The 12,425-nt window shown below is 41.4% G+C and overlaps 1 protein-coding gene across 2 annotated transcripts in view; it reads right to left on the minus strand.

Moving 5' to 3' along the window:
* Nucleotides 1-8,426: 8,426 nt before the first annotated feature.
* The window catches only part of NALCN (sodium leak channel, non-selective), a 227,754-nt gene continuing 223,755 nt past the window's right edge, over nt 8,427-12,425 (minus strand). For both annotated transcript variants that reach the window (XM_051630433.1, XM_051630425.1), the window contains one exon: nt 8,427-10,711. In XM_051630433.1, the coding sequence (XP_051486393.1) occupies nt 10,518-10,711 (194 nt within the window). In that variant the 3' untranslated portion in view covers nt 8,427-10,517. The remainder of the gene's footprint in view (nt 10,712-12,425) is intronic.

Raw genomic sequence — 12,425 nt, forward strand, 5'->3', positions numbered from 1 at the left:
GCAAACTCCTGCAAGGCCTTGTCTACCCACTTTTTCAGATGAAAGGAAAACTGATGTCTGCAGGGAAGCTCTTTAAAGATTTCCTGAAAAATGATTTTATGTATCTTGTATATTGCCTTTGCTGCTGGCCATTGCACAGCTTTAGTAGGACGTGTAGCTCTTGCAGGGCTCTTCCAAGGACTCATCCCCAGGAAAACACATCCAGAACCCTCCTAACCTGCAGCCTTCTCTCCGTGCTATGTGCCCTTGCTGCCCTGATCCTCCACCCATTACACACCTCTCAACTTTACAGCAGCCTGCTTCTATATATCACCAGGATGACTACAGAAGTGGTCACTACTCCCTCCACACCTGCTCCTCCCTCCCAGCTAAGTGTTGGGGGAGGAAATGGAAAAGAACAAAGGATGTTTTTTTTCTCTGAGTTGGGCTCCAGGGTACATTTTCTGCAGGTTGGTATCCCACGGCAGACAGAAAAAGAAATCTCTCCCCTCTTTTCTTGGCACACAGAAGGTGAGGAATGCAGGCAGTTTCCCTGTAGTGCTAAACACAATAGGCTGTCACAACAGCACATGTGCCCTTGCTGCAGGGGACTGTGTGCTCATAGGTCGTGTGCCAGTTCCTGGACACCACTTAGCAGTAAATTTCAGATGCAGATGTGCACTGAGGTTTCTAAATACAGTTCATGAACAATTCAAGTAAGCTAATCCCTTGGTGAGACAGCTTACCTGGCAAGTATTTCTGTGTGGTATAAAGTCTTGCAGTTATGTTAGATGAACGCTGGAGATGGAAACACAAAGTAACTAGTGTAACCAGTGATGCTAAGCAAAGATGTGGGCAGGTAACTGAATGTGGGTGACCCACAACTGGACAAGTCACTGCACACAGCTGGGCATGTAAAATGGAAATAAACCACATTGGATTAAAGTGCACATTAAGGAGGGACACCATGGGCTTGCTGCAGCCAAAGGGAAACTTCATGCTGTTTTCAATGGATGTTGGGCACCATCCTGTGCTTTTTCTTCCCTCCCCTTCTTACTGTAAAAACTGCTATGAAAAAAATAACTCCAAGCACTCCCTATCTTTCATGCTAAAGCACAGAAAGCTAGGCATGCTTCAAGTATTTCTCAAAATTATTAACTATCCATCAACAAATATAATCTGTAATGGTATTCTTCATCTAAGCATAGCTTGTAAGTGAAAGTATGTAGATGGTTACAGTTAGGCAAAGAAAATCCAGAAATGAAAAGCAGGCATCATTAAAAGGTGTCGCAGTTCAAGTTATTGAGCATAATTTCAGTGTCCAAGAAATGAAATATCCATTTATTTTTTGGCATAAGATTTCTGACATCCTAAGCTCTTTGTTTCTTCAACTTTAGAAGCTAGATTTTGAAAATTACATCACTCCTGAATTTTCCTGGGAGTTGAAATGCAAATATAAACTGCATTCCAGCTGACATGCAAGTACCACATCATTTGACACAGAGAAAATGAAACATTTTTGCTAAGTCCGTCTTCTGTTACGACTTCCGTGCATGTTATAATACAAGTGGGAATGCAAATGTTATTAGTTTCCAAAAAACTCATCCTTCCACAAACAAAATAAAGCAGTTTTTTGATGAGTACTGCAAGTTTAATGAAAGATCATAGAATCAGAGAATCACAGAATGCCAGGTTGGAAGGCACCTCAAGGATCATCTGGTCCAACCTTTCTAGGTACTGCTATCGTTTATATGAGGTGGCTGAGCATCCTGTCAAGCTGAAACTTAAAACTGCCCAATGTGGGGGAATCTACCACTTCCCTTGGGAGACTGTTCTAATGTTCAATTGTTCTCATGGTCAAAAATTTACCTCTTGTGTCCAATCAGAATCTCCTCTGGACCAACTTGTGCCCATTACCCCTTGTCTTTTCCATGTGACTCCTTGTAAATGGGGAGTCTCCATCTTCTTGGTAGCCACATTTAAGCACTGGGACATGATAATGAGGTCTCCCCTAAGCCTTCTCTTCTCCAGGCTGAACAAACCCAGTTTTCTCAGCCTCTCCACATATGCCAGGTCCTCCAGTCCTCTAGTCATCCTTGTGGCCCTTCTCTGGACCCTCTCGAGCCTGTCCACATCCTTTTTGTAGAGCAGAGACCAAAACTGAATGCAATTCTCCCCGTGTGGGCTGACAAGTGCCAAGTAGAGTGGGATGATGACTTCTTTATCTCTGCTGGTGATGCCCTTGTTGATGCAGCCCAGCATCCTGGTGGCTTTCTTTGCCACTGCAGCAGCACACTGTTCACTCATGTTGAGCCTGTTATCCACCCAGACCCCCAGGTCCATTTCCACAGGGCTGCTCTCCAGCCAGGTGGATCCCAGTCTGAACTGCACTCCTGGGTATGTGTTCTCAGGTGTAAGACCTTACACTTCTCTCTATTGAACTTCATAAGGTTCCTGACAGCCCGCTCCTCCAGTCTGTCCAGGTCATCCTGGAGGGTGGCTTTCCCTTCCGGAGTGTCAACCTCTCTGCTAATTTTGGTGTTGTCAGCAAACTTCATCAGGGTGCTCTTGATCCCAACATTCAGGTCACTTATGAAGATGTTAAACAACATTGGGCCCAATGTTGATCCCTGGGGAACCCCACTTGTAACCTGTTGCCAGTTTGAGGAGGAACTATTTACTATCACCCTCTCCCCACCCACCATGCAGAGCACTTGTCAAGGCCGTAACAAGTCAGTTTCTCCAGGAGGAGGCTGTGGGAGACCGTATCAAAAGCCTTAGAGAAGTCTAGGTAGAAAATGTCCACCACTTGCCCTGCATCAACCAAGTTACTTTGTCGTAGAAGGTGATCAGGTTCGTCAAGCATGATTTGCCCCTGGTAAATCCATGTTGACCTTTCCCAATCAGGCACTTCAATTGACTTGTGACAGTCCCCGGGAAGATTTGCTTCATGACTTTCCCAGGGACTGAAGTGAGGCTAATGGTTCTGTAATTACCTGGGTCCTCCTTTGGATCCTTCTTATAGATGGGGATGACATTAGCCTTCCTCCCATCTTCATGGATGTCTCCTGATCTCCACAACTGCTCAAATATTATGGAGAGGGGCTTTGCAGTGATACATCTCAACACATCTCTTGTCACGGAATGATTCTATAGACTTCTTGTTACCGCGGTATCTAAATACTGTATAACACAATAAATAAATAAATAAATGTCTACCCCAAAGATGATCAACCTACTAATGTTGTGTGTGTGTGTGCAGAAGGCCAATGTAAAGTAATGTTAGCCCTCTAGTGTTAAAAAAGTGTTTCAAATTGTCATAATTCTGCAATACTGTAGTATAAGGCTCAGCTATTTAAAATCGTTGAATTTCTGACTGTCTGGCCCTGGGGAACATAATGTTTGGTCAGAACTGTGGATGACCAAACATATATTAAAACACAGTGGCTTGACTGGCTCAGAAAAGCAGTCTTATGGATCATACCAAGACCTTTTCCTCCTGAAAAGCACTGATTTACTTTAAAGAAGAAAGACTTTGTGAAAGCAACTGAAGCCCAAGCTGAGTGTTTATGTTCCTGGAGCAAATTACCCCAAACTGTCCAGCAATGTTTTGTGGTAATGTGGTTGGAGTGGCCCAGGGCAGAGCTGGGACTGTGCTAGCATGGCTGCTCAGGGTGTTGGGTGCAAGCCACTCCTGAGACAGCTTTTATTTAGCACCTCAGCTGCTTTCATAAGAAAGCCCCCCCTAAAAGCAAAGGAGTTACAACCATAATTAAGGGTGCAGTTTTAAACCCAATTAAGAGGGCTGATGTGTAGACCTGTGGGAGCACTCTTGCCATTAGAATAAACCCAAGGTTATTTGGGTTTTAGCACAGATCAATAGTAAAAAATCTTTAAACTGAAAAAAGCATTTCCACAGGTATTCAAACTGATTTAGAGAAATCAATTTGTAACAATAGGTTAATTTTAAGCTAGTGTAACTTCCTCATGTAGATAAGCCCATACAGATACATGTTGAATTGATGTATGTATATAAAGTTGAAACAGATCTACAGGCAAAGATCAGAGAACTGTTATTGCTGTTGCTGATCCAATTAAGATGAAGGTTTTTAATACCTGGATTTTAAAAACTAGAGTATTTGACTGAACTCAGAAAAAGAAGCAATCAGGTCAAGAGTTAAATCGACTGAGTTCAAGGCATGATAATTTCCTCTGGGAGAAGCCCTGGAGCTGGCTACAAGCAACTGTTTTTGAGACCTTACTCACAGCAGCTAAACCAGTTCACTGGATCACATCCTCGGGAGTGTTTACAGCACAGGCGTGGATGAATTGCAGGTCTAACATCACCTACCTGGAAGTTTTGGCAGAGAAGCTTGAGCAAGCCTTGCTGTGCCTGTTGGCTGCTCTTGGCTGCCCAAGCACCGTGGTGCCAGAGGTGCCCCTCTCCCAGCCAAGCAGTCAGAGGGGCTCTGCATCTGCTCAGCCTCTGCTGAGGACAGCTTTGACTCCCTTCCACCAGCAGGCCAGCTGGGGACAGATGTGCCTACTGGGGCACTGGGAAAATAATCACCATGTGTCTGGTCATGTTGGAGGACTTGGCAGATGAGGAGGAAAAGTGATTTTTTTTTTTTTTTTTTTCTTGGTGACATTCAGTTTGTGAAATATTTGAAATGTTTGGGAAGAAGACCTGCAGTGTTGTCAGCAAACCAATGTTTTGACTGAAACAATTCCAGCAAATAGAGCAAAATGGTAATTGTTGTGCATACTGATCACAAAGGCAGTGCTCCTCTTCTTCCTGCATGCCATTATTCTGTATGGCATCATTCTTATGCCAGATACAAAAATCTACAGGAAGCATAGAATAGAATCATAGAATGCTTAAGCCTGGAAGGGACCTTAAAGATTATGACATTCCAACCCCCCTGCTATGAGCAGGGACACCTCACACTAGACCAGGCTGCACAAAGCCTCATCTAACCTGGCCTTAAACACCTCCAGGGAGGGGGCATCTAAAACTTCCCCAGGCAATCTATTCCAGCACCTTACTATCCTCATGGTGAAGAATTTCTTCCAGATGTCTAACCTAAATCTCCCCTCTCTCAGTTTAAAACCATTACCCCTTGTCCCATCATTGCCCTCTCTGATGAAAAGCCCCTCCCCACTTTCCTGTAGCCCCTTCAGGTACTGCAAGGCTGCTGTAAGGTGTCCCTGGAGTCTCCTCTTCTCCAGGCTGAACAGCCCCAACTCTCTCAGCCTGTCTTCATAGCAGAGGTGCTCCAGCCCTCTGATCATCTCGGTGGCCCTTCTCTGGACCCTCTCCAACAGCTCCATGTCTTTCCTGTGCTGGGGGCACAGGAGCTCTATGCAGCATTCCAGGTGCAGTATCCCAGTTTGGGCTGCAAGCACACATTGTTCATCTTCAGTTTTTCATCCACCAGACTGAACTTTTTCCTGGTGAACTTAGAAAAAAAATAACCTGGGAGAGCTTTTGTGCATGATAAAAATTCGTGAGGAAAATTTTTGTTGACCGAAGTATTGACAACTTTTAAGTCCAATACAGGAAACAGCTTCTGACAACATTTTAAACTAAAAGTCAAGACAAAACCCCTTCACTTAAAAGCTGAGGTGCACATGAGAAATGGACACATTAAGGAAAAGGTAAAATATTTTTTTGTTTTCTTAGTTCGGTCATAACAACTGAGAAGCTTGTCTTTATGTAGAAACAGATTATTTTTATTGTTTTTCCCAAGTAGCTACTAAAATGAACCAAAAAAACCAAACCCCAGACCCACAGTATATCCTTCTTCTTTTCTATCTTGTTTAAATGTGCAGTAAACAGACTCCCCAGGCAGTATGAAACAGAAAATCTGAGAGGTGAAAGTACATGATCTGTAGAACATGTAGTTCTGTGGAATGGGTGCTGAGATAAAAAAGCAAGGCTCATTACCCTTACAAACTGGCACCAGAGATAACACTATAATGAAATCATAACCATGTTGAATCTCGCATTTCTTGGGAGCATGTACTGAGAAAGCAGAATTGCCAAGGTGCTATCCACCTTGCATGCAGCTGGGGAGCAAAACCTGAAAGAAAACCAGAATACAGGGTGTGAGAAAAGATGTGGCATCCAGCTTCTCTGCCAGTGAACTCAAGGACAGACCCTCTTTTCTTACCTTGGTGGATAAATGCACTCACAAACAGCAACCCCACCTAAGTGACTGCTATCATGTGGAGGATCCAATTAGAACCTGACTGCTGAAGTCTCTAGGACCCACCAGTTTGTTTCCAACCTTAGAAAAAAAATTCCTGAAACAAAGCAATGCCCACTGAGACACTGGGGGCTTGTGCCACTGGTGACTGTTGCTTGAATTCAGAAAGCAGAAAAGACTAATGTCAAAAGCTCTTCAGGTTGATGAAGAGGGTTTTTTTCCCCATTTCTACCTGTACTTAAGACATTTCTTGCACTTCCAGTAAGCTGCCCTTTTATGAAACACAACTTTGCAGGCGCTCAAGTAATTTATCCAAACTCCCCAGTGTAGATATGAAAGTCAGATAAAAGTATGAAACCAGTGAGGGTATTGGAATAGTTATCTGAAACAGGAACCTGTAGAAGGGGGACACAACGCCACTGCCTGTACACTTAGCTCACGGATGGGTTAATAACTTTGTGTTTCATAGAAGACACTGGGCAACAGCTGCTAGTGGGGTCTGACACTAGCACTCTTGGGATGATGAAGAGGAAGTTAATTGAATACTAGTGAGGCTCCCTTTGTGTTGGCAGAGCAATTGTAGAAATCAGGACAGCCAACTTCACAGCATCAGTCCGTGCTTTGTGGTGAGTTCATCTGTAGTGTGACTGAACTGCCTTCAATAGCAGGAATAAACTTAGCCTCCTAAAGTTAAATTCAGGGAGACTGAGGTAATCCTACTGGTAATTTTGACTGACAGCTCAGGCCACTGCTTGTTTTTAGTTGTGGAAATATTGCAGAAGGAGGGGGATTCTTGGATGGGAGGTTTAGCACACATCTTGCTTGCTGGTGCTCCACATGTACTGTTTCAACAGAGTGAGCTCTTCTGCTTCAGTTATTCAGGGACATTCTTATCTGCACAATAACAAGGGCTGTGGGCATCTTGTGAATAAAATTAAAGAACAATAAAAAGATTATTCTCACAAAGTCATTCGCTTGCTTTTGGCATCCAAATCAGCTTCTTTGGCTTCCCAGAAGCTGTGATACTGGTCTTAGAATGCAGACAATAATGAATGTAATGTTATTTTGAAGATGCTTAAGCCCGATTGGTCCTCATTAATTAAAACAATGATGGTATTTTCAGCTTGCCAGATAAAACTACTTTATGTTTTTTAGCTCTTAATTTTGTTGGGTATCTTCCAGTAGCAAATGGTTTCATTTTATTCATTTCTTCATTACAAAAGCCATTGTCTGAAATCTGACCTGACTTTGGAATGACATTGAGATACATCTTTGCTGCCATTTTTTATTCGAGCACTGACAATATGCATTACACTTCTTGTCCACCCAAGCCCTGAAGACTTACAACTTGCTTCCCACGGAACAGAGCTCTCTTACAAGATGAAAAGGAGTAAATTATTTTCAATTTTATAGGATAACTCCAGATTTAATCCCAGGAGCCAAAAGCACTGTAGGTAGTAATATTCCCCTGGCATTTTTTTGTTTACCTTTGTCTAGTGTCTGTTCTTGTTTGAACTTTTCTCTCAGCCTGTCTGGACTGACGCTGATTTCCTGATGCACTCTTTCCTCTGTGTCTCTCCATTGTTTGCACAAGCTGTTTGAACTTCAGTCATTCCTCAGCTCTCCTCTGCTTCTTCACCTTCATGTGCAAATGTGCATTGGTTGCTCTGCTGCAGAGTAGAGGGTATCACATTGTTTAGTTACATCGGTGGTGCCACATTGAGGAGGTTTTCACCTTAACCTCGTCACCTGGGTGCTCCAGTATATATTATTTTCATATCTTTGTAACTCCATTTCACCTCCCATATTTGCAAAAGCAAATCAGGGGAATAAACAGGTGATCAGTACTTTCTTAGAGCCACCTTGCAGGTTAAATTTGGTTGTCCAGGGATCTCTAGTGTTTTGGAAGATACTGGAAGGCAGTCTATGAAACCATTACAATCTTTCCACCATGGCTTTCTCCCCGCCACACACACATACATCCAGGCTTGACTCAAAGGCAAAGTGCATTAAATAAAACTAACAAATAGTGCTATTTAGTCCATTTGTTGGATGTGACTCTTTGTGGCTTCTTGTGTGTACTGGTGAGGTTGGTTGCTGGGCTTCTTCAATTAGAAGAGTTTGAAATAATCTCTTTAAATAATTCTGTACAAACCACACGCTTAACTACTATGCAGCATTATCACAGATGAGTCACATACAGCAAATGCAGTTAGAATGAAAACCAGAGGAGGAATATTGCTTCAAGCAACTCACTTTTATTGACAGGGTGCTGTAAGGCAAGGAAAAAATGTTTGCCAGATTTTTTAAAAAGAAGATTTGCAACAAGACTGATTGAGAAAGATCTGCAGTTCAATATATTATTGAACTTTCAAAGATACTATCCTTTATAAATCAATTATTTTTTTTTTTTGGTCTATATACAAAAGCTCAAATTAAATGAGCACAAAACAGAACATAAAATAATGGATTTGCAGATGACTTCTTTAGACGGTTCATAATCTGGTAAACAAGAGGATGCACACATTCTGTTACTACAGAGTTACAGTTGACTAGATTTAAACTTAAATATATCCGCAAACACATATAAAGAAACCATGAAATACAGATGTGCTCAATATGACTGTTTTCAAAAAATATCTAAACCATATTCAACAATACAAAGGGAACGAAACATTGATAGATGGCAAGAAAACTGTGTTTTATGGCCAAAACTAATTTTGCATTTATGGTGAAGGCATCTGTGAAAACAATACTTTATTCGGACCACTCTACAATAATATTCTGTCCAGAAAACATCACAAAGCACTGGCTTTTTTCTCATTTTTAAAGGATATATTTTGACGTGGTGATGTGCATTGAGTGTGAGCCTCTTACAAGATCTCACATCAGGCTATGTTAGAGCAACCTACCATTTCCATAGGAAACAAGGGTAACAGAAAGGTCCCAGCTATGCTAAAAACCCAGTTGGGGGCCGAGCTACAAAATCTGCAACCTCTTAGTTCTTCCCTGAAGGAAGGGCACATTTTTACTCTGCATTTTTAGACAGCCTTAAATTCTGAAATGAACAAACTCTGCTGTGTTTCGTAGCTTTTCTTCTCCACCTCTGTATCTGCGTATCTTTATAGCACTGGCCTTTCACTGGAAAAAACTTTTATGAAAGGGATAGCTGCTTTTTCACCAGCAATAATGTAGCACTATTGGTGCTTCATACAATAAAAGAAGGCTAACACGTCCAAATGGGATGCATCATGATAAAAGGGACCAAGGTACTTAACCATGGTACAGAATCATGCTTTAGCTTTGCAGGGCTGTAGCATGAGTAGTAATATGAGTAAGTAAAATTCACTTCTACCTCTGCAGGCAAACTGAACTGTGTTTTAAAAGCCATACAATACTGCTCTGTAATTAGAACCCCCAACATGCTATTTTTCATCACAAAGACAAGAAGAAAGTTATCTTATGACTACACAATGAAATGGGACCCAATTAACAGGAGAATAATGACACCATACACATATGTAACCAGTATATTCTGAAAATGAAGCATAAACCATGTTTTTCACATGGAGGTCTTTTGCTGGATGCTTAAATGTACAGTTTTCTTCTTTTTTTTTTCTTTCTGTTTTCTCTATGAAAATCAAACTCTTTGCATAATCAACCAAATCCAGAGATATTTACATTTTAAAAGTCAGTCCTCCACCTTCTAATTTTAAAGTGAGTTATCCTATGTCTTGCATATTTATAAAAAAAAAAAAAAAAAAAAAAAGGTCCAGAAAAAGCTTAGAATTGTAATTCAGCATCTGTACTTTGTAAAAATACTTCCCTTGAACATGAAGTCAGTGCTGACCTCTTCAGGTCATCAGTGAATAATAAAATCTTTCTCAAGACAAGTTTCTAAATAAGAACTGAGGGAAAACACAAGAAGAAAAATACGTTACCCCTGTATTGGAAAGTGTTGCCCCTTTTAAAGTACAGTATAGGTTGAAGAAAAACACAGATGTGTGTATATCAAAATACATTTTCATTACATAGCTACAGAACATAGGAAATCTTTCAATGCTCTGTCTGCTAAAGGCAATATAGTCTCTCTGGCTTTATTAGTACTGCTATTGTATACAGGTCTCTTAAAGTACAGTTAGTACCTATAGAGGTTAATTCTAACACATAAGTGTGTGCTATGCTTCATATGGCAGAAGGATAAGCATCCAAAAATTTATGACACTGCTTTTAAAGAAATCATACATCACACAACATCTTCAATTCTAAACATAGAAAATCAGATTGTACTTGAAGTGGTTGTTGTTCCAGTATAACTTAATTCTTTTCTCAGATATCAAGAAGGTCCTCTCCACTCTCATCACTCTCCACAGTTAATTGTCTTGTCCACCACTTCTTGACTTCTGATCCACAAGAAGCAGCATCAGACATGGGATTCATTTTGCATACAACAGATTTCATAGTTGAACGTCCACCAAAGCGGAGGTTGACTGAAGACACTGAATGGCTTATTGGTTTGGGGGCTATGAAATTAAACAGAAAGTTCTGTATTAGAACAGATTTGCTTCTTGAACATTTTGCACAGAATCCAGGTATACAGAACTAGCTGGACTAGGGCACCTTGAAACTTATTGAAAGACTAGCGCTCTGTTCTAAAGTGCTTTTTTCCCAGCTCCAGCTGCTCCCCTGCCTCCCACTAGTTTTCTGGTAGAGCAGTTTCCTTCTGCTGGGATAGCTGATGCAGTAGGTCTCTTCTTACCTGGCTAACTGCAACCCAGATGGTTTAGGCAGTACTTACATGAACTAATGTGCTGGCAAAATGGTGAAAGTGGCAAGTGTCAGAAAAAGGGAGAGGAAAGTGCATTTAGGATGGGCAGCTACACCTAGAGAGCAATATTTAACTATAGCCTAGGGGTGGAAGCCAGTCCAAGGTGCTGATACGGCTTTAGAAGAGCACTAAAACACTTGTAAGTATGTAAAAGACACAATTGATCTTAATTAAACTATTAATGTCTTAAATACATGTCTGCTGGATTGAAGGCAGACTACTTATCAGTTGCTGGGCTGTACTGTGCCTGGAAGTGATCCTCCTTTTCTAGACTGTCCACCAAGGAACATTCAAGATTGACATGGCCAAGACCAGTGCTAAGAAAGGAAAATGAACTCCTCATTCTCACTTGAAAAACTTATCCAGTTGGCTACAGTAGTATGATTCCTAGTTAGTACATTTCTTCTTTTTCTCTCTGCTCCCACAAAATACTGATTTTTGCTGCTTAGTGATATTTAAGCAGAAGTCATGGATTGAAAGCTCTCTGTTAAGCTGTTCTGTTTCTTGGAAAGGTACTCCAGTCACAAAAGTAGGGTTAATGGCACTGATAGCAGACAATCTCTTCTACTTCCACCTACACATGATTAAGGTCTAAATAGTGGCAACCTTTGAAGGCAGCGCTCTGACACGGAGTAAGACTGTCTGATGACAGCTGAACGTAGGTTGATGTGCACACACATAATCTGCTTGTGACAAGTGTGGCAGGCAGCAGAGGTCAATATGCACTTTGAGAGGGAGTATTTCAGGTAGTAGAGAGTCCTCTTGAGATAAAGACTTAGTAAGTCCTCAGACTGTACCTTTGCACCTTCCCTACCTTCCTATAAGCACCCTCCTGTAAGGGCATAGTCTAGCCTTCTGTTCCTGAGAGACTCTTACTAGAATAACTTGAGGATGTTCCCTGTTTGTGAGAAAATAACCAGGAAACTGATTGTATACCTGGCCAACTCCTGGTTGGAGTGAAGATACAAAAATGTATTATTATGGTGTAAAGTATAATCATACACCTGGTATGTTTGGGCAAGACAAGGCACCCAGAAGTTAAATTACTGTTGTTAGGAAAAACTTCACTATTTTTCAATATGTGCTTCATAGGATAAAAGAGAACTCTAAATGCACAAGATGCTATCCAAGCATATGGGATGGTACAGGCCCCAGTCCAAAGAAATATCCTGAGAAAATGTATGAAAAGCAAAAAAACCAAACAATGGGCACATGGCAATGCTTGAGCCCATCCTTCAGAACTGGAAGGAAGGGGAGAGACCGATGTATTTCAGCATGCATAAGGGCAAAAATACTTCCCTGACATAGGTGCAAGCAGCAGGCAGGAGACAGAACTGTGAATCACTAAGCTTCTCATGGCCTTGTTACTGTACAGCAGTGAGTTGGCAGGTGGAGACTATACTGATACA

The sequence above is a fragment of the Apus apus genome, chromosome 1 (assembly GCF_020740795.1).
Source record: "Apus apus isolate bApuApu2 chromosome 1, bApuApu2.pri.cur, whole genome shotgun sequence".
Classification (NCBI taxonomy): Eukaryota; Metazoa; Chordata; class Aves; order Apodiformes; family Apodidae; genus Apus; species Apus apus.